This window comes from Molossus molossus, unplaced genomic scaffold (assembly GCF_014108415.1).
Source record: "Molossus molossus isolate mMolMol1 unplaced genomic scaffold, mMolMol1.p scaffold_m16_p_20, whole genome shotgun sequence".
In the NCBI taxonomy this organism is placed as follows: domain Eukaryota; kingdom Metazoa; phylum Chordata; class Mammalia; order Chiroptera; family Molossidae; genus Molossus; species Molossus molossus.
In genome coordinates, this window is record NW_023425356.1 from 51,666,151 (window position 1) to 51,688,826 (window position 22,676).

At 49.5% G+C, this 22,676-nt stretch overlaps 1 protein-coding gene across 3 annotated transcripts; it reads right to left on the reverse strand.

Moving 5' to 3' along the window:
* Positions 1-2,654: 2,654 nt before the first annotated feature.
* TIPRL (TOR signaling pathway regulator) lies at positions 2,655-21,079 on the reverse strand. Of its 3 annotated transcripts, none has more exons than XM_036273176.1 (7): positions 20,855-21,079; positions 14,740-14,919; positions 13,982-14,081; positions 12,531-12,662; positions 7,188-7,283; positions 4,424-4,486; positions 2,655-2,926 (listed from the first exon to the last, which is right to left on the reverse strand). In XM_036273176.1, exons 1-7 carry the CDS (start codon positions 20,956-20,958, stop codon positions 2,783-2,785), a joined length of 819 nt encoding a protein of 272 aa, XP_036129069.1. In that variant the 5' UTR covers positions 20,959-21,079; the 3' UTR covers positions 2,655-2,782. The 3 variants fall into 3 exon arrangements, with proteins under 3 accessions (XP_036129069.1, XP_036129070.1, XP_036129071.1); XM_036273177.1 differs by lacking the exon at positions 20,855-21,079 and adding an exon at positions 18,415-18,431; XM_036273178.1 differs by lacking the exon at positions 7,188-7,283 and having other exon boundaries at positions 20,855-21,056.
* Between the last annotated feature and the right edge of the window lie 1,597 nt (positions 21,080-22,676).

The window sequence follows — 22,676 nt, forward strand, 5'->3', positions numbered from 1 at the left end:
AGCCGGGACGGGCCGCTGGGACGTCGCTGCGAAGCTAACTTCCAGATGAAGTCGCTCAGAAAAACAAATGCAGACATTTCCTGGAGCGGCCACTGGTCTCCCCCGCCGCCCTCACACGCGGACAGTCTGAACGGGCAGAATACGATACCACTGCCAACAAAAGGTTGCTGCCGCCGATCCAGTGCCAACAGGAGTCCCGGCTCTCAGGTGGGGTCGGAAAGAGCTGTGCTTCCTAAGAGGAGCAGCCTGGGTGCCCGTCTCCCCACTCTGGGTCCAATGTACTTCGCCTGGCAACCTCAGGTTTCTCATACGCTTTTTAAAAAGCTGTAATTCTGTAGCTTACCCAGACTTTTCTCCTTGTTAAATTAGGAATGTAATGAGGCTTTCTATATTCTCCTGAGAAGCAGAACATCTACTAAAAGTGATTTTGTTCTTCCCTAAAATGTGTCATTTCCATCATACACTTATTAAAATTTATCATTATTTTTACTTTGTGTCTCCCATTAGACTTTAACCCCAGGAAGACATAAAACTCTCTCTCTGCATTACTGCAATCCCTTCCGATCTATACAGGACACACAGTACTCAGAACTAAATGGAATGACACATACAACAGGGATTTACATTTTCAAGAACAGAAAGCATTAACCAGTACACAGAAATCACTGGCTGCCTGCAGTGTCCACAGGGCACTGAGGGCGCGAGGGGAGAGAACCCTAAAGCTGAACTGGGATTAGATTCGGAACATCTGCTAGATTTTCATTTACAATCTCTGGACATTCTGGCCACAATGTGGACCAAATTCAAAACATAAAGCACAAACGAGGAAGGTAGAGCAAATCTTTCTTTAATTAAGCTTCAAGAAAAACTGAAGTAAATGAAAAAGCAAAACAGATCAATAATTCCTTATTGTTTATTCTCATCTTACAAAAAGACACTTGGGACAAATGAATATAGTATGGATATGTCTTTGAGCAATGGGCAAATAAGGTTTTCTTGGAATTCTCCACAGGAATAAACTTATGAATTTTCACAAGTACATCATCCTATGCACCACTCACCTTCTATTACAAGAGGTCAATTCTTTTAATTTCCCACAGTTTTTAACAATGAAGCAAAATAAGCAATCTAAGACTGACTCAAGGACTAAGACATCTGAAACGAGTTTAAATATATATATATGATGTTGCCCATAAACTTCGACTAATGAATATTCTTACAAGTTTTTCATTTCTTATCATTTGTATGAACAAAGAGTCCGTTCTGTTCAGATCTGCATGGCAAATAAAACAGAAAGCTGAGTGTGTGATATACAGTGAACATGCCATATGTTTTTGTAAAGTCAACAAAATCTTGATTTCCTATATATTACAGATGATGCAACAGACAGCAAACAAATACCAAAAGCATTTGAGACCCAAGTTAGCTAATACAGTTAGCTAAACAATACACACAACAGTGTACCGGAGTTCAAGCAATGAATTAAGATCCAACTGCACTGTTCACTAAAATCTATCCTCAGGCTAATATCTGAGGAGCTTTGCTAATACTGTATTTATATATTCTTATTTAATGATCTATCCATCAAGTGGAAATATGTACAATAGTTATTTCAAACCAGGAAAAAAGGGGGTGATATTTTCCCCCTGCCCTATAAAAATTTAGTTTTAAAAACCCATTTCAAGGAATTCCTTGCTTGGCGCTTTATAACCACTTTCCACTCTATGAAGATCACTTAGAAAGGCAGAAATAATAGAAAATGTTTAAAGGGTCATCATCAAAATAAGCAATTGAATTTTAAATTTACTTCTGAGTACTTTCTGGATGGCCCAGGTCTTGTACTAATTACATTTTACTGGATCCCTGTAAGGTTAACAACATGAATCTTTAAGTCGAAAAACTGGCTTTGACATTTCAAAACAAGCCCCTCCTCCTCCACAGCCACCTCTCAAATATCTTAAGCAGAAAATTAATCTGGTTGTTCAGGGGCTGGTGTAATCCATGCTAAAACAATCCACATGAACTCCAGACTCTTTAGGGCCAATACAGCGCCCGCGCTCAGCGAACAGGCTCGCTCTGGGCCACGCGGGACGGACGTGAAATGTCAGTCCTTGAGGAGCACAGAAGAGACGGCACCGAGGTGGGGAGCCGGCGCGGCATCTGGCCATCAATGCAAACCGGGCTCATGTCTCCACCGGCACAATAGCTTAAGTTCTCAAAACAACTCTGTTATTTGGTTCTATGTCTAGCGCTTTCTTTACACTTCAAAAGCCAGTTTAAACTCAGGGGGAGATATATATTTATGTAATTTGGGGGGAAGATTATTAAAATATAAAGTCAGTTTCCTGAGAGGCAAGTCTCGACCCCAGCGCGTGAAGATGCTCGCAGGGCCCAGGCTGGGCGGCCAGTCCGTCAGGCGCACGACCAGCAAGCCCACGAGTCAGGTTTAACCCAGGGGCTTCAACTGGCCTCCTCACGGGAGAAGACAGTGCTTCTCAGTGGATACAGACCATGCCCACTGCTCGTGAGACACACACGCTGCTGTGACGGCCATGCTACGACATTCAGACATCCAAACGGAACTCCAGGAAACAGAATCTGGACTATGAACTTGAAGACAGACAGTACATCAGTTGAGTGGAATCTGAAACGATCTTTTTTTCCTATAAGGCTACAGAAAATCTGCATATAGACAAGGCAATTAATTTTCATAATAAAAATACCCCCGTCACATAGCCAGGGTCTCCGTCAGACTCCACGGTGAGCACGCGGTGCGTCACGTCTACTCCACGGGCGCATCTGCTTGCAAGTTGGCGGTGTTCTGGTCCATCCTCTCTGGGAACAGCAGCTTCTCACAGACCGCCTCCTTGATGGGTAGGTGCTGCGATATCTCATTGGGCTCCGTGAAGAGGGAGGGCGGGACTTGCTGGAAACATGTAAATCACATCGGCACAGATTCAGACACTGCACGGCCCCTCAGAAACGCTCCGAAGCCAAGTGCGTGGCACGAGGCACAGGGCAGCACATGCCTGGCGACAGCAGGGCTCTCGCGCTGGCCCCCGCGGTGACTGGGTGGCTGCCACCGCAGTCACAGGCATGCGGTATTCACAGTGCTCCCACAGACGTCCTGAGAACGTAATACCTTTTCTTCTAACTGAAATCTTTTTTAGTCCTCTTTTCATTTACTACCTCTTACCCCAGTCCCCTTTCCTGGGGCCACTGCCCCGAGAGAGCAGTAGCCTGCGCCTAGAGCCCAGCGCATCGGGTGACGTTTCTAACCCGCGTGCACTCTGGGCCCAGACAGAAGCAAGCACGAAGGGTGAGAAAAGAATGAAAGTCTGCAGGAAGGTATGATGCTTTAACACTGCTGACTGCTCACGAGCTAACTCGTGTTTTCGTGCCCAAACGTTGCTGACCGCACACGAGCTGCGCTTACTCAATGCATTCAAAATGTACTGCAGTTACGACAGACAAAATAAAACAAGACACAAATACTTCTACTTGAAGTAGCCAGGGAAGGGATATCCGCTGGTGCACATGAGTGCGGCTCAGGACCTAACACTTCTCCTGGTCCTTCTAACAGAGCTCCTCCCCCGGCTCCACCTTGTGGGCTTCCAGCGCAGCTAAAAGACCACGTTTTAGGAAAAACAGTCACTGGTATGAAAAAATCCAACCAGAAAGTGTAAAGTGTGTGTTTCAAAAGGAAAGGGCAGCGAAACCAGATATATTTGCAAAGCACGCTGCGTACCATCACACGTAGGTGATTGCTATGCAGTGTACCATACCAAAAAAATTACTAAAGTATATATGTATAAAATATAATATGTAGCAGGTATGTACGAAGTTTCATTTAACGTCACTACGTATAATAAAGTTTACTGAATTTAGATTGTTTCACCTTCACACTCAATTACCGAAACAGAGCCGGTGACGAGCTAACTTCTGCGTAAAATTGCCGGTCAGCATTAAGCGACGTGTCATAGAACCGTAATTACAGGAAGCCTTTTATAAGTCCCAGGAGAGCAAAAAACATAAAGACATTATGGCAAAACCAACAACCATGGTGCTGAATGCCCAACAGGGAAAGAGAGTGGGTGGGGAGCAGTCCCAGGGTGGCCAATGGAAAGAAATCCAGCTGGTGCCAGGCAACCAGGTGTGACTCAGGTAGTTCCCACCTGAGGGTCTCAGCTCTCCCGGAACAAAATGCGGACATCAGACTGGATGATGGCTACAGGACCTACCCATGTGAGCTGTCCTTGTAGCTGAGGAAAGCTCACGGTCATGGCGAGTTGGACTCATCCTCTCAAGCCCTTTAGGTGAGTGAATGGGTTTAGGGATGCAGATTTGGGTAGGTGGGTGGGATGCATATTTAAAATGAAACATAAAAAGTCAACATCTAAAAGCTGATATTAAAATACTGTACCATTAAATTAGCAATTCTGCTTTCTCGCGATGTATATTCTCGTAACATATAGGTCTTGTCAGCCTGTTTAAAGATAAAAAAGTTGCAACAAGTTCACTTACATTTATTTTATAATCTTTCTATTAAACAGAACTGCTTACATTTTATTGCAGGTTGAGAGAGTGGCATGAACCCTAATGAGACCATTATTTCTCCAGGGAGGTAACTGCTATTCACCTCCTGCCAAGAACTCTGAGTTGTTCATTCCAATCTCTCTAAACCACAGTAACTTCGGGTACATATATGTAAGCAGACTTAATAATCACCATGTCAGTGAAGCACAAGCAAAGGTTTCACCTTGAAATAAATATGTATGTAAGTGAGCTATGCAGGAGATTTTCACATTACTCGAGTTCAGAACCACAGCTTTTCCTTAAGCTGTACCATCATCTACCTACATAACTGAGGCTACTTCTATGTTCCAGAAAAAAATGGAAACTTTTATTCTCACCCTGGCCAGTGTGGCTCAACAGTTAAGGGTGTTGGCCCGCACACCAAAGAGTCACCGGTTCGATTCCAATCAAGGGCACATACCTGGGTTGCAGGTTCAATCCCCAACCCTGGTTGGGGGCACGTGCAAGAGACAACTAATTGATGTGTCTCTCTCACATCGATGTTTCTCGCCCCCCCCCCCTCCTCCCTCCCATTCTATCTAAAAATATAATGGAAAAAATATCCTTGGGTGAGGATTAAGAAAAAGAAAAAAATTATTCTCTCCCATTTTTACAAAAGTCTTGACAAATTGCTAATTTAAAGTCACTTTTTTTGTATTTTAATTTTTCCCATGTAAGAGGTTTTTTTTTGCCCTGGCCAGGTAGCTCAGTTGTTGGAGAGTTGTCCTGATATGCCAAGGTTGGGTGTTCAATCTCCAGTCAGGGCACATACAAGAATCAGCCAATAAATGCATAAATAAGTGGAACAGCAAATCAATGTTTCTTTCTTGCTCTCTCCCTCCCTCCCTCTCTCAAATCAACAAATTTTTTAAAAAATTTTAAGAGCTTTCATAAGTTGCATTTTAAAACAGCAATTTATTGTAAAATGTTTTTTGAGTCAATTTCAACAAAAGAAAATCGTAAGATTAAATTCCCATGGTTTCGATTTTTTATATCAATAAAGACAGATTAAGTGCTCACTGTAAAAAAAAATGTCCAATAACTAAGTATATAAAGTATAAATCATCAGCATCACAGCTTCTATAGGTAACTATCCTTAACATTTAGACATCTCTACACAAAATCTTTTTTTTTTTTTTTTGCTTTTTAAATTTTTTTTTTCTTTATTGATTTTAAGAGAGAGGAAAGGAGAGGGAGAGAATCAGAAACACCAGTGAGCGAGAACATCAATTGGCCGCCTCCTGCATGCTACCCACTGGGGACTTGGCCCACAACCTGGGCATGTACCCTGACTGGGAATCGAACCGGCGACCTCTTGGTGCACGGGTCGATGCTCAACCACTGAGCCACACCAGCCGGACTCTACAAAAAATCTTATATAATCTTATGTACATCTTCCCAAATCAGTTAAATATGACTTTCTGTCATTAATTTCAATGGCCATATATTTTTCTACTCTATGGATATAAAGGAAACAATTTAATCAATGCCCATTCAATAGGCAGTAAGCTTCCTCCTTCCCTCCCACTTGGATTATAAACAACACTGCCATGGACACCCATATACATTCAACTCTAGGCAACGGCCTTATTCGTATTTGTGGATTATTGTATATTAGAATCTTTTTTAGGGTGATTCCATAAAAACTCAATATGGTTGAGTGAAAACATAAGCATTTTTAAAATTTAGATTTCACTTTTTCTAAAGGAAAAAAGATAGCTTATTTTTAGTATTTTGTTACCACTTTTTAAAAAAAAAAAGGTCCCTCACAGCCACCACATTATTTCAAGGAAAAAAAAAACCCACCCCCAAGTGCAGGCTTTGGGAACTAGCCAATCCAGTCCTATCCTATGGGGCTCAGATCCCGGTTCTGCCACCTCTCAGCTGTAGGATGTGGATGAGACTAAAAGCCATTCAGTTTCCCTCCCTCGGCTGCGCCCGCTACAAGAGACCCTGGCAGCACCGACTCCCTCGGGCCGCTCGGAGAGGTGACCAGCGCTCCACTGCCCTAACTGACACTGGGGTCTCTTCTCCGGTACACTGCTCCACATGGTCACAAACCTGAAGTCACACGTTCACTCAGAGAGGACAGGCCCCTAGGAAGCTACTAGAAGAATGTTTATGGCACAGTGTAAGCCTCCTCCTCCTTTATAAAACACTTCGTTGTTATTGTTTGTAAACCCTGTTTGCCGACAATTCCTTCAGATGGAGCACAGAGCTTTCTCACTTAAGGAGAACTTCCTAAACAATGATGAGCACCGATTTCAGGGGGCCAGAAATTGGTGCTTCCAGTATCAGGACACTATGTCAACAATACATCAATATATAAACAAAGGTAAGAGTTAAGAGGCGGTTTTCCTAAACACAGATGAAGTACATACACAATTTTTTAGATGCACCAGACCCCCCAGTAGGGAGTGTCTTATACAAACTTCCAGCTCCTGGAACCTTAGGGAAAGAATTTGGGTTGTTTCAGTAACTGCAGTCAGCAGTGACCGTGAACATGCCATAGACTAGGAAGCATTATTTAATCTCAAGTTCTCACAGTGACACAGAAACAGCATGAACACGCCCAGTATCAACTAGTACACTCATCGGCCGAGAACAGCTACCTCGTGGTAAAGTCTCGTGTCATTCATTCTGATAAGTACTCCATCTATTCTCAAGAAAAAACGCAACAGCAGGAAAAAGCTGGAAGGCATTACTCTCTGAAAGAAAAAGAAAAAGTACATTAATATTTCAATGGAAATTGAATATTGTTACTGTGCGAAAAGAAAATGTTCACAGCGTCGGAAGGGGGCTGAGCTGGCACTGCACAGAGTCTGAGCCAGAGGCCCTTGGTCCTGGCACAAACTAGGCCCAAACCCTGGGCGTGTCCTAGTATTCAACAGCCTGGTTTCAGTTCCCTGCAACAGAAATATACTTTTTCCTCGGACACAAGATATTTATATTAAAAAGACAACACATACCTAAGTAATGAGAGAATTATAATCTTCACTTTAAATAACGGTAGTACTTACAGTAAATGGCAACACCAGTAATACCAAAATGAAAAACAACCAAGTTCTTTGTTGCTACTTATCTTTTATGCACTTTACATAAAACAAAGACAAGAGACCTTAGTGGAATGCTCCACTTCGGAGCAGCCGAAGCCTGTTCATCAGGTCAGAGACCGACCCCAACATTTCCCCTCTGTGGCACATCTGCAACTTCCTGTCTCCCATGTGTATCCAGGGAAGCCAGTTAGCAGAGAGTGAAAAGGTGGGTTCTGGTGATAAGAAGGGAGGGGTGTGGGGTCTTCAGGTCTTTAAAAACAGTATGTTTGACCTTTTACTGAACAAATACTTACTGCCTACTAAGTGTCAGATTCCTACTACGGCAGGCCTTGGAGTCCTATAAATGCAACGATACAATCCCAGTGTTGAAGAACGTTACCAAACAGGCGAACAGGCAGATGGAGGGGCTGCTGGCCAGGCACAGGTCCAGTGAGCCTCAGAGGAAGTGCCTGCGTCCACCGACAGCGGTCAGAGGAAGGGACCCCTGGGCTGACGTGGCAGGGGCTGGGGGTGGGCACTCAGAAGAACCGGGGCAGGACACAGGAAGCTGTATTCAGGGACCCGCCTGCAACTCCACAGAAGCACAGGGCCCATTCCCCAAGAATAAAGCAGTAACAAGATAACCCAGTAATGACAGTCGCTTCACTGCAGACAGAGTCCCCGACCACAGGCCAAGCTCTTTCCTGCCCTTGACCTGTCCATACCCTGGTCCCTGACCTGGAGTGTCTCCTGGCCAACGTCACCACCCTCCAGCCCTCAACAGAAACGTCACCTCTGCAGGTCCTTTCCTGCCATCGCACGTCATCGCACAGGTGTGCGCCTCATCCGTGCACGTGCCTGCTTGCTCAAAGCCTCCATTGTCTACCGGCGGAGAGCCGCTCGTCCGCAGGGCCCCTCTCGCCGAGGAAAGGAGCCAGCCAGCAGGTGGCCGTCAGCCAGGCCGAAGGAGAGGCTGGGCGCTCTCTTTGCTAGAGAAAGGCTGGGTCCCACAGCACTGGGGTGGGCTGAGCCCCGACAGACCGAGACTCCCAGTGACACGGAGCAGGAAGCACTGATATGAGAACTTGATCTGTCACGACCAGTCGATTTGAAAACACATCACCACCTGACAGAGTGCTGGTTAAAATGTAAGGACAAGGCTGATCTGTAGTCTTCTTCACACTCAGAATGAGTTATCAGCAGTGCCTGACGGCACAAGGAAGCTGGAGCATCTCTGCCCGGCACGGGGAGACCAGGAGCTGGAGGCCCGGCCTCTAGCCCCAGTCCCGCCCCAGTCCGTGACAGTGCAAGACCTTGGTTCCCTCCTCGGGCCTCTGGGAATCTGCGGCAGCGAGTGGTGAGCAGCCCACACCAGCATTTAGCATGAGGGACCAGAGATGGTCACTGTTCCGCAGTGCACAGGACCGTCCTGCACAACAAAGTCCAACCCTGTACCCCACAGAACTTCCACGTACCACACCTGGTATCCCTGCAGGATTTGTTCACTCAATTATTCATAAAGACAATGACCTTATAAATCAAGGAGAAACTGGACTTTTTACTTGGAATTTTACTATTTCACCACTTTGAAAAATACATCACCAGTGGCCATGCTGGACTGTGTTATGTGAGTCACTGACAGTTGGTGGCATTGCTGTTGGCCTCCATCTGTAACTGTCACCCCTACAGGGATTACCATGAAGTACAAGCATCTGTCTGCACTTACACACTGAATGCATCTCGTCTCACTCCAGCTCCATTTCCTTCTATTGTGCAATTAGAACACTATGTTGATTTAGTGGGAAGTGGTACATTATCTATCAATTTCATTTCGTAGTAGTAAAAGGGAGGGGTTACTTCAAGTATTTGGTTAAAAAAATGGAGCGACGCGTCTGATAAGACAGAGAACCAGTCACTTAGACTAGTCACGGCAGCACCCAGAGCTCCTCCCATAGAAGCGGACGTGAAGGCAAAACCCGCCAGGCCCTGCTCTGTGACACCTGACAGTCCTCAGGACTGCGCCTCTAACAAAGCGCCCTGCGTGGCAGGCCCTGCTCTGTGACACCTGACAGTCCTCAGGACTGCGCCTCTAACAAAGCGCCCTGCATGGCAGACCCTGCTCTGTGACACCTGACAGTCCTCAGGACTGCGCCTCTAACAAAGCGCCCTGCGTGGCAGGCCCTGCTCTGTGACACCTGACAGTCCTCAGGACTGCGCCTCTAACAAAGCGCCCTGCGTGGCAGGCCCTGCTGTGACACCTGACAGTCCTCAGGACCACGCCTCTAACAAAGCGCCCTGCGTGGCAGGCCCTGCTCTGTGACACCTGACAGTCCTCAGGACTGCGCCTCTAACAAAGCGCCCTGCGTGGCAGGCCCTGCTGTGACACCTGACAGTCCTCAGGACTGCGCCTCTAACAAAGCGCCCTGCATGGCAGGCCCTGCTGTGACACCTGACAGTCCTCAGGACCACGCCTCTAACAAAGCGCTCTGCGTGGCAGGCCCTGCTGTGACACCTGACAGTCCTCAGGACCACGCCTCTAACAAAGCGCCCTGCATGGCAGGCCCTGCTGTGACACCTGACAGTCCTCAGGACTGCGCCTCTAACAAAGCGCCCTGCGTGGCAGGCCCTGCTGTGACACCTGACAGTCCTCAGGACCACGCCTCTAACAAAGCGCTCTGCGTGGCAGGCCCTGCTGTGACACCTGACAGTCCTCAGGACCACGCCTCTAACAAAGCGCCCTGCGTGGCAGGCGCTGCGGAGTCCTCGGGGCCTCCTCCAGGAGAAGCTTCCTACTGGCAGCCTCCAGATGCCACATTCCTGGATGGTCGCCTGCACTCCTACTTCTCAGGCTAGGCTCTCTTCCACACAGGGAACTTCACTTGTCATACTCATCACCTCTAAGCCAGAAACCATGGCAATTAATTTATTTAGACCAATATCTGTACATGGTTAGAAACCAACCCGAAGACACTATTTGATGAAATCGGTCCAGGCATTCCCACCTCGTGAACTTACAGCAGGTGAGCAGAAAGCATCTCACGACAATGACAACGCTACTCTTCGGTGTGAGACGTATTGTTTACTCTGGGACACACTTATTACATGTATGCCCATACCTTCTCCAACACCTCATCCACACAACACGTGTGCTCCCCACATACCACCCCCCTGCACACATCAGAGACGTGCCCGCCCCCCTGCACACATCAGAGACGTGCCCGCCCCCCTGCACACATCGGAGACGTGCCCGCCCCCCTGCACACATCGGAGACGTGCCCGCCCCCCTGCACACATCGGAGACGTGCCCGCCCCCCTGCACACATCGGAGACGTGCCCGCCCCCCTGCACACATCGGAGACGTGCCCGCCCCCCTGCACACATCGGAGACGTGCCCGCCCCCCTGTACACATCGGAGACGTGCCCGCCCCCCTGCACACATCGGAGACGTGCCCGCCCCCCTGTACACATCAGAGACGTGCCCGCCCCCCTGCACACATCAGAGACGTGCCCGCCCCCCTGTACACATCAGAGACGTGCCCGCCCCCCTGCACACATCAGAGACGTGCCCGCCCCCCTGCACACATCGGAGACGTGCCCGCCCCCCTGCACACATCGGAGACGTGCCCGCCCCCCTGCACACATCAGAGATGTGCCCGCCCACTTGGATACAGTGCACATGCAGATATGCACACTCATAATGAACATTCAACACCGTCAGTTCTGCAGGAGGTGGACAAGTGGAAAGGCACGTGAATACATGAGTCGGAGTGAACAAATCTAAGTGACAAAAGATAAACTGGAGCAGTTACAGGTGACCAGGGAGCGGAGTGCTAAGAAGACAGTGATCTAATGCTAGAATAGATATACTGGTTCAAACAGCACTGTCGCTAATTAGTTACACAAACTTAGATAAACTAGTCTTTTGGGGCTTCATCTATAAAATATGGAGGCTAAATGATTCCCCAAAATTCATTACCATTCCAAAATCCTAGGATTCTACAGAAAAACTTGACTTTAAAACAAATTTACTGCTGCTTTTGATTTACTGTTTTCATTCTTAATTACTGTTTAAAACACAACACCCACCATCATTATGCTTCATGAATGACGTCTGATGCTGGGGCCCTTCCTCGACAGCCCTTATGATAAGTACTATAATGGGGGGGGGGGTTAAAATAAAGAACTTTTGGAGTATGGACAAGGGATGTTTAACCCTGCTCTGGGGGCCCCACAGTGGGTGACATCTTAGCTGGGTCTTAAAGGACAAGGCATTTAATATAAAGTTGCAGTTGACGTTTTTCTGGAAAAATGTTAAGAAAAAGGAAAAACATCTGTAACAAAAATAAATAAAATAAAATAAAAATAAGAAATAGTTAAAAAAAAAAAGAAAGAAAGAAAGAAAGAAACCCAAGTACAACCTAATAGTAAACAAATGCCAGGAACTCTTATTTTGAAGCATGCTCTGCCGACAGCACTGTTAATGGAAGTGGTCCGTCCTCCCCAAGGACTGGTGCTGGTCACGTCTGCTGCCAGACTGATGCTGGAGGCTGCAGTTAGTTCCGTGGGCACCGAGCCCTGGCACAGTCACCTCTTTAAAGAGATCCACCTTGCTATCTGGACAGCCTTTCCACATTGTTTTCGATTCAAAATGTGAAATTAGGTCCTAGTTTTCATTCAAACGGAACACTAGCAAACACAGCACGGAGTGGCCAGGCGGCCTTCTGAAATGCTTTGCTAAGGTCTTCACAGTGCGCTGGGATTCTGTGAACTGGATCATGGATATTAGTAAGATGTACTCTAGACCCAGATTAAACTTTACATGACATCGTGTTAAGATAGTATGATTCAAAGTGAGTCTTATATTTTCGACCAACGGTAGAAACAGAAGAAAGAAATTTTAACAAAAATCATAATACTCACAATTTTCACACTTAGGCTGGAAACTCCGTGATCATGAAGCTCATCCTCAAACAGGCAAACTTCTTCAAAGAACTTGATCTGCTCTCTGGCTTTCAGCTTCTCTGTGTCTATGTGGTCTGCTGTGGGCACAACCTGAAGGAGCGAGGTCAGAGGGGCACATCACAGTCTCTTTGAGGAGCTGCAGACAGAAACGTGGCTAGCGCGACTCCACAACCTCCCAGGGGCTTTACTTAAGTCAGCCCACATTCGTCACCATCATCATTGCACCAGGTTAGAACGAGTTCCCAAAATGTCCCCGTCCTAGCAATGATGCGGCAGATGGCCTCCCCAGTTTTCCGATCAGGACTGAGGAGACATCACCTGTGAAGCATTGCAAGGGTGTGATGAGCGCTCCTCCCCGTCAGACCCCAGGGATCTTTGTCTGTTCTCTGCTGCACCCAGGGCTCCTAAGATTACTGCCTGGCACATAGTAAGAGCTCAAGAATGAATGAATGGATACATGTTCCCTCAATGAATACATGTTGTCTTGGAAGCAGCACAGAAAACGAGTTCAAGCCTGTCACACAGGAGTGCAGCAGCCGGAGACGAGAGCTGAGTTCCTGCCATGGACTCCCAGCTGCCCGAGATCCCCATCTCCGCGGGGCAAGGAGCCCATCCACACGCGCCCTCCACACTGCTGCAGAAGCACCAACAGGTGATCAGGAGTCTCCAGTAACTACTTTTAATGTACATGGTTACAGTGAAATACATTTTGTGCTGTGGAACAGAATGTGATATTTGGAGTGACCTGAGCCAGACTCCCTCCTTTCAGTCACGCAATAAGATTTCAAGATGCAGTCAAGCTCCCCGTGGAGACCTGCACTTCCAAGTCCTGGCATTTGCCATGAGTGACCCCTCCTTCAGCAGGGCGTACACAGATGCAACCTGACACTCACCCAGAGCTGTCCGACCCCTGACCTCATATCAGAACTCTGCTGTGAGGTGGATATTTCTGTTTACCCAGTTTACTGATAAAACTGAGACTCAGATAAACAGATTAAGTAACCCCCTGAGGTCACGCCAGTTCGCACACAGTACAGGCAGGACAGAACCCTATCTGCCCGCATATCTGTTCAGCAGTCCGACTGGAAGCTACTGCTAGCAGGTTCTGTCTGAAGCACCTGACCTTACACGGGGACAGATGGCATCTGAACACCTCTGGACAGTGACCACATGAAGGCAGCTGGTGCTCCATTGCTCCCACCACACTCAACCCAAGCTGCTCCGCTATGGCCTGCCCTTTTTTCCTGCTGAGAATCGAGAGCAGAGTCCCTACCATGAAGTGCTGAGGCCTCCCACACAGGAATAAGTAGATGAAAGTAGTAACAAAAAATAAGCCATGACTAGAAAGTTCTAATGCCAAGACTGTCCAAGGCAACTGATGGCTCATAAATGCAAAAAATAACACTTACCTTTAACTTGAGTGATTCTCCAAGTAATGTTCCCTTATAGTCTGTTGTAAAGGTCCAATCGTACGGTTTAATAACCTCCTTGGAGTGTTCACCCTCCGTCCTACAAGACCAAAATGAGATTTAGTGATGCAGTACAGACCATCTATATTCATATATCACACCAAATCACATTCCACGAATAATGTCAAATATCCTACTAAATACTTATACTTGTCATAATTCACGAATGCAAGGTCTTTCTTTTTCCTGCACATTTATTATGATTTAACTTGTCACGTGTTGGTGTAGTCTTTCCAATTAGTCTGTACACTGCCTGAGGACGTTTTAAAGGCTCCTACTTCTTTGCACCCTCCAAGGTACCTAGTATATAACAGGTGTGAAGTCAGTAACTGCTGATTCGACTATCAAAGAAAATATATTTTTCTTAATTTCAAAGGTCCTCAAATTTTCAATGCAAATCACAAACATTTTTCTCGAAAAACAGGAACATGCAAGTAAGTGCACGGTGTGCGACCTCTTCGCTGAAGAACACAGTAAGCTCAGAGAAGGAAAGCCCACGTAGGTGAGCTCAAATGTTGCTCACTTAACTCGACAAGTATTCAAGAGGTGGGATGACTAATCTCCATTTTATAGGTGAGAAAAATTAATTTTAGAATAACCCAGCTGCCAAGTTTGATAACGAGGCTAGCCCCGCACTCTGGGGAAAGACGCATCGTGCCGCGTCTCTCGCCAGGCCTGCCTTCCCGGGCCGTGCTCACCTGCTCCCCTGCCACTCGTCCGCGCAGGCCACTTTCAGCACGCCTTGGTAGTTGTTCACACACCTCAAGGCATCGGTGGCATTGAACTCGATCCCAAAGCCGGAACCATGCTGGATTCTTAAAACGTTGTCTCCGAACATCATTTCAGGCAGAGACGGCATGTGCAATTCATCAGCTAACCTACGAATCACCAAGCCAGGGAGGGTTATTTGGTATCACTGCTGTTATGCGAGTTTCCTTTTCCTCCCTACACCACTGAGTGAATTAATTAACATGATATTTGTACAGTCTATGAATGCTTTCATCATCCATTCTATGTATATCTTTTTTGTAAATCAATGTGAGAGAGAAACATCGATCAGTTGCCTCCCGTATATGCCCCATCTGGAGGATTGAGCCTGCAACCTAGGTATGTGCCCCGACTGGGAATTGAACCCAAAACCTTGTGGTGTACAGGACAGTGCTCCAACCAACTGAGCTACCTGGCCAGGGCTATGTATATTTTTATGGCACTGTACTAGGTAGTGGGCTAAAAAAGACAGATAATACGCAAATAGAGAAATAAGCATATAACACAGTATCAGCTAGTGATAGTGGTATAAAAACTGCAGGTAAAGAGCAGGGGCCTATTTTAGGTAGGAGAACCAGCGATCGCTTCTGAGATAGTAGAATTCGAGCACCAAAGCGACCATATGAGCTGAGGAAGGTTCTGAGTTCAGGTAGCAACAGACGACAGAGCCAGGAAGGGGTACCACAGGCCTCTCCCCATCATGGCAGCCCGCTCGAGACCCCTGCACCTCATGGACAGCCTCAGTGGGGAAGGAAGCTATATCTGACATGCTATAAAGACAGGCCACAAGTCATTAACCCACAGATGTGTTTTGATGAGCCTAAGCAATGTCTGAGATAGTCACCAACAATTATTGAGAGTCACCAACAATTACTGAGAGACAGTTGCCAACAAAAATTGAGAGAAGTCTGAGAAATCTGGATTTCTGGTTTCTCTTTTTTGGAAAAAAAAGGAAGACCTTTCTGGCAGCACTAGAGCTAACAACCCACATGGCATGGGTGGGCGGGGCTGGGGAGAGGGTGCCCCTTAACTGGGGCACGGGTGGTTCACCAGTCCTCTCGGCCCTTCAGAAAGTGGAGTTGGTAGCCCCTGTTATAAAGTTCTTTTGAATGGAAGCTACTCACCTCTGGAAAATGTAGTTGTATGTATCCATTACCATGCCCATGACCCATCACCGCAGTCAAACCAGGATTTCAATTTAGGGATGTCTAAGTTCGGCTTCTCAACCAAAGGCAACCATCTAAGGGCTGGCAGGAACCCCTAAACGTTAGCCTGAGAACTCTGCCCAGTGGACTCACACTGAATTGAACCCTGGCCAGTGAGCATACTCCGCTGCCCTTCCCCTAAGCCTGATGGAGCTGGAGGCAGCACAGCCAAGGGGGGCAGGAGTGAGCAGAGCGGCGAGGCAGAGAGGAGCGAGAGCAGGAATGGTGAGCAGCAGGGAAGCAGAGAGGCAGAGGGGAGCGAGAGCAGGAGTGGTGAGCAGCAGGGAAGCAGAGAGGCAGAGGGGAGCGAGAGCAGGAGTGGTGAGCAGCAGAGAGGCAGAGAGGAGAGAGAGCAGGAGTGGTGAGCAGCAGGGAAGCAGAGAGGCAGAGGGGAGCGAGAGCAGGAGTGGTGAGCAGCAGGGAAGCAGAGAGGCAGAGGGGAGCGAGAGCAGGAGTGGTGAGCAGCAGAGAGGCAGAGAGGAGAGAGAGCAGGAGTGGTGAGCAGCAGAGAGGCAGAGAGGCAGAGAGGAGCGAGAGCAGGAGTGGTGAGCAGCAGAGAGGCAGAGAGGAGAGAGAGCAGGAGTGGTGAGCAGCAGAGAGGCAGAGAGGCAGAGGGGAGCGAGAGCAGGAGTGGTGAGCAGCAGAGAGGCAGAGAGGCAGAGGGGAGCGAGAGCAGGAGTGGTGAGCAGCAGAGAGGCAGAGAGGCAGAGAGGAGCGGAGGCAGGAGTGTGAGCAGCAGAGGGCAGAGAGGAGAGAGAGCAGGAGTGGTGAGCAGCAGAGAGGCAGAGAGGCAGAGAGGAGCGAGAGCAGGAGTGGTGAGCAGCAGAGAGGCAGAGAGGAGAGAGAGCAGGAGTGGTGAGCAGCAGAGAGGCAGAGAGGAGCGAGAGCAGGAGTGGTGAGCAGCAGAGAGGCAGAGAGGCAGAGAGGAGCGAGAGCAGGAGTGGTGAGCAGCAGAGAGGCAGAGAGGAGAGAGAGCAGGAGTGGTGAGCAGCAGAGAGGCAGAGAGGAGAGAGAGCAGGAGTGGTGAGCAGCAGAGAGGCAGAGAGGCAGAGAGGAGCGAGAGCAGGAGTGGTGAGCAGCAGGGAAGCAGAGAGGCAGAGGGGAGCGAGAGCAGGAGTGGTGAGCAGCAGAGAGGCAGAGAGGAGCGAGAGCAGGAATGGTGAGCAGCAGAGAGGCAGAGAGGCAGAGGGGAGCGAGAGCAGGAGTGGTGAGCAGCAGGGAAGCAGAGAGGCAGAGGGGAGAGAGAGCAGGAGTGGTGAGCAGCAGGGAAGCAGAGAGGCAGAGGGGAGCGAGAGCAGGAGTGGTGAGCAGCAGAGAGGCAGAGAGGCAGAGAGGAGCGAGAGCAGGAATGGTGAGCAGCAGAGAGGCAGAGAGGCAGAGGGGAGCGAGAGCAGGAGTGGTGAGCAGCAGGGAAGCAGAGAGGAGCGAGAGCAGGAATGGTGAGCAGCAGGGAAGCAGAGAGGCAGAGGGGAGAGAGAGCAGGAGTGGTGAGCAGCAGGGAAGCAGAGAGGCAGAGGGGAGAGAGAGCAGGAGTGGTGAGCAGCAGGGAAGCAGAGGGGAGCGAGAGCAGGAGTGGTGAGCAGCAGGGAAGCAGAGGGGAGCGAGAGCAGGAGTGGTGAGCAGCAGGGAAGCAGAGGGGAGCGAGAGCAGGAGTGGTGAGCAGCAGGGAAGCAGAGGGGAGCGAGAGCAGGAGTGGTGAGCAGCAGGGAAGCAGAGAGGCAGAGGGGAGCGAGAGCAGGAGTGGTGAGCAGCAGGGAAGCAGAGAGGCAGAGGGGAGAGAGAGCAGGAGTGGTGAGCAGCAGGGAAGCAGAGAGGCAGAGGGGAGAGAGAGCAGGAGTGGTGAGCAGCAGGGAAGCAGAGAAAGGAATGCAGGATGGAGAAATAACAGTAACAAGAGTAGAGACTTATAAAAAGTTGTTGTTGAGGCCACAAGAACTGCGTTCATTTGCTGAGATAATCCCGTGTTTAACTACTGCCTCGCACACTATTAAACTCCCATTCCTTAAGGCAACCTGGGTCTCCCTCCTGGTAACCTAACAGCAGAAGTTCCATGCAGTGAATTTTCCATTTGCCTTATGGATCCAATTTATTTTATTCATTTTGGAAAATGTTCAAAATGTATTATAGACTTTCTATGTTCTTAAACAGAAAATATAAAATATTATCCAGCCTTTTCTTGATTATCAGAGATCATCACATTTAATATTCTCGTAAGACAACATGCTCAAGTTCAACTGAGTGTGTACACCTGGTAGTCCTATGAAACATTCCAGTTCTATATGTAGAAGAACCGCCGTCACTACCTTGTACTGCTTCACATGTTCTCAATTCAGACTATCTTAAACACTGGCCAACCCAGAGTACCCTAAGACCATTTCCAATGCCAAGCTCTGCTCTTACCAAGTGGTTAATGCCATTCATAAGGGAGGAGAGACAAGACGCCTCTGTAGGATTAGATGCCTTATTCGTTAAAGAAAGTACCCTTAATCCAGTATTTCCCCTAATCCACCGGGGTAATGCAGCTCAGAAAAAGTAGGATGGGTGAGGGTAGGCCTTTCCTTTGTCCTAAGGAAGAAGAATTAAGAAGTATACTCTTGGCAGATCTGTTTAAGAAATAACAAATAGGCTGGCCGGTGTGGCTCAGTGGTTGAGCATCGACCCATGCACCAAGAGGTCACCAGTTTGATTCCTGGTCAGGCTTCATGCCCATTTGGGGGCCAAATCCCCAGTGGGGGACATGCAGGAGGCGGCCCATCAATGTTCTCTCTCATCGATGTTTCTATCTCCCTCTCCTTCTCCCTTCCTCTCTAAAATCAATAAAGAAAAAAAAAATTTTTTTTAAGAAATAACAAATAAAAAGATTGAAGATCTGGAGTTTGATTCCCTTTAAAACTTCCCGCGCGTCCAGCATCTCTGAGTGTGAGGTAAACCACACAGGAGGCACCGCTGGCAGGGACTGCTTCACACACGGCAGTGACACACGGTGCAGTATGTAACAGAGGAGGTTATGTCCAGAGGAAACCCAGACTGTGACTCAAGCTGTGGAGGGATAAAGGGAATTTTCTTTCCTTTCTTTTCTGCATTTTCTTTATTTTTCTTAGTGAATCTGCAAAAATGTTACCTTTTTAATTTATTTATTAATCTTTTTTAACTAGGCAGTTAAACATCCTTTCATGACTCCCCCTCCTCCCTCTGCCTAAATCTTAAAATGCCACTGCTCCCTCGGATGCCGTCTCTTCTGAAGACTTTCGGATGATTTTCACTCATTCCCAAGGCTCCAGGTATCAGGGATAAGGTGAGGGTTCCCAAACCTAAAGCCACCGACAAATCTTTTTTTAACTCCAAGGTAAACATATCCAAGGCCTAGGACATGTCCACTTTAGGACCCCCACACAACTCACATTTCAAGGAACTAAACTCACCCTGTACCTGACACCTGCCCCTGCTCCCGTTTTTCACCTCATCGGATGGCAAGATTTCCATGCTCTCCTCCGGCCAGAAATGCTGCCCTCACACAGATCCCTCCTTTCTTCCCCCTCCTGTCAACTGGGCCATCAAATCCAGGGACTTCACATTCTAAACCTGCTAGCTGGTCTCCAATCCATCCTCCCCATCACCTCCGGAGAAATCTTTCAGAGAAGCCGTTTTCATCAGTCTTCAGCTCAGGGCGCACATAAACTAGTTCCTAAAATTCTGCAGCACCCCAAAACATATATCTCCTGCCACTTTGACAGTAATAAAAAAAAAAAATAGGTATAATTTTGACTCAGTCACACCGCGGGGCTATCGTGCTGCCTGTGGGCATTGTTTCACTGGACGGTCTAGCAGTGGTTCTCAACCTTCCTGGTGCCGCGGCCCTTCAACACAGGTCCTCGGGTTGTGGTGACCCCAACCATAAAAATACTTTCGTGGCTACTTCATAACTGTAATTTTGCTCCTGTGATGTCTGAGGCCACCCCTGTGAAAGGGTCGCTGGACCCCCAAAGGGGTCGGGACCCACAGGCTGAGAACCGCTGGCGAAGGGGAAAAGCGGTCGGGGTCCCTGGGTGAGTCGGTTGAAAATCGCTGTTTCGGGGTTCCCATCACTCCGTCTATAGAATCGCCCCCGGTGGCGGCCGCATAAAATTCAAAACTCCTTGGCCGGTGGCTCCGTTTTCGGGTGACTTTATCTCCACCGCCCCGGGGCGCCTCTCCCTTCTCACGGCTGCTCCTCGGGTACCCCACCCTCCGTCCACACGGAAGCGGTTCTTCCGACAAATCGGGGCTCCCGCCCCCTGGCCCCCGCTTTCTCAAGCAAGATCGAGCTCTGCCATCAGAGCTGTCGGCCTCCTGTGACCCCGGCTTTACAGGAGCCCCCGCCCCACCCCGCCCGCCGGACCACGATGCGGTTCGTGCGCCCCAGCCTCCGGGGCGCCTCGGGGCCCTGCACGACCTCACCAGCCCGGGGAGGCACCGCTCGGAACAGCCACCCACGCGCCACCACGACCGTCCGCACGGAGACCGCATCGGGCCCCGGGGGCAGCCCCGGCGCGCACCTGCCGCGCTCACACCGGCCCGCGTCCCGCCGGCTGCCCCGCGGCGGCACCTGGGCCAGGTGGCAGCCCTCCGACCAGCCCCGCGCACGCCAGCCCGGGTGACAGTTTCACGCAGGCGGCGCCTGGCGAACCCCAACCGAGGGACGGCCGTGGGGCTGCGACGCCCGCCGACACCGAGGCCGTCGTTCCGGGGCCCCGGCCTCGGGACTCGCCTCCGCCCCGGGAAAGGTGCGGGCTGCGCGGAGCCGCCCGGCCCGCGCCCCGACGCGGCCCCGACCCGGCCCGACGCGGCCCCGCAGCCTCACTTCTCCACGTCCGCCGACTTCATGATGTGGGTCTTGGTCGCCGTCAGCTTCCAGGGCCCGAAGGAGAAGTCCCGGTGGCTGCTCTGGAAGCCGTGGATCATCATGGCCGAGGCGGGGCGCGCGGAGCAGGCTGGAGCGGCGGCGGCAGCGGACGCCGATTCCCCGCCTCGCTGCGGCCCAGCCCCCGCGGCTTCCGAGCCGTTACCATGCCCCGCCCCGCCCGCCCGGCCGCACACCGCCCCTTCCGCCTGCGTCTCCGCCCCTCCGCCTTCTGCTTCCGGGGCCAGTCGCCAACGTGCGTGACCCACGTCGTACGTCACGACGCACCGGAAAGAGGGAGGAGGGGCAACAGGGGAGGGGCTGGGCTGCGGCCGCAAGGGGCGTGGCTCTAGACGCACCGCCCCCTGGCCTCGTTGGGTGACGTCAGCTCGGGGATTTCGCAGAACAGGTGATCTGGGGCGCGGTGGAAGGTAGGAAGGGCCAGACGCAGACGGGACGGACCCGCGGGATGGAGGCAGGGGTTGGGAGGACCCCAGAGACGCTTGGTGGGAGGAGGCCCAGAGAGACAGGTGGACCCCTCGGAGAACAGTGGGCAAGCACGACGCCCCTGCTCAGACGGGAAGCACACCCTGGAAGAGGAAAGGAGCTATCCAGGCTGAAGATCCAGCCACAGATCGGAAGACCAAGAGCAGGACTCCAGCCACAGAAAATTACTGTGGCGGCAGGGAATGGTGTCCAAGCATCCTGCCCAGAGGGAGGGAAGAGGGGTCCATTACTCAGGCCGAAGGCTGTCGTGGAGAAACAAGGGGAAAACTTAGTCCCTGAGCTGGGGGTGCTCTTTCCTTTATCTCGTGTGCATGGTTAGGTCAAGCCCCCCACCCCTACCCCAGCTTGTAGGGGGCCCTGGAAGAGCAGCTCAGTTGGTTAGAGCGTCCTCCCAATACACCAAGGTTTCAAGTTCAATGCCTGGTCAGGGCACATTCAGCAATGAACCAATGAAAGCATTAATAAGTGGAACAACAAATGGATGTTTTTCTCTCTCTTTCTCTCTCTCTCTCTCCCTTTCTCTCTCGAAAACCAATAAATTAAAAAAAGAAAAAAGATGCCCAGCCAGTGTGGCTCAGTGGCCTGAGTGACGTCCCATGGACTGAGAGGTCCCAGCTTGATTCCCAGTCAGAGCACATGCCCTGGTCGTGAGCTCTATCCCTGGTAGGGGGCTGCAGGAGGCAGCCTATGGATGGTTCTCTCTCACATCCATGTCTCTATCTCTCTCTCTCCCTTCCTCTCTCTAAAAATCAATAAAAACATATTTTTTAAAAAGAAGAAAGAAAACCTTGGGGAGTCTCTGTTCCATACAACCAAAGAGCTCATTGGAAACAAGGAGCTATTTTCAACATCTCCTACAGTTGCCCTGTCCACAACCCTTCATCCCCCAAATATACACATAAAAGATAGAAGGGAGGCCAGGTTCTGTGGAGGGGAGGGGAGAGAGAATAAGAGAATTCAGACTTCTGGGAATTTAAAAGATGGGGGAGGGGCATGCCAGGGACGAGACTATAAATATTTCAGCAGTGTAATGGGGTAGGGAGGGAGGGGGTAGAAGACCCATAGGATTTGAGGAGCTGAGAGAAGAGCAGAATTGATTGCATCCAAATTTATTTTTAAAAAAGAAACAGTGCCTACTCTCAACTTGTGGCATGGCTTGGAAATAAAAGCAACCCATTAGTAAAGGAGATAAAAGCCAGCCATTGCAAATTATCAGAGACTTTCAGAGAAATATATTAGCTGACTTAAGTTCCTGAACAAATATACTCTTTACAGT

Excerpts from the sequence above, each read along its gene's own strand:
- TIPRL (XM_036273176.1), bottom strand. The coding sequence starts at position 20,958 with ATGATGATCCACGGCTTCCAGAGCAGCCACCGGGACTTCTCCTTCGGG. Across the intron at positions 14,920-20,854 it reads AAGTCGGCGGACGTGGAGAA|GTTAGCTGATGAATTGCACA; the intron begins GTGAGGCTGCGG and ends GGTGATTCGTAG. Across the intron at positions 7,284-12,530 it reads CCAGCCTAAGTGTGAAAATT|AGAGTAATGCCTTCCAGCTT; the intron begins GTGAGTATTATG and ends TTTTTCTTTCAG.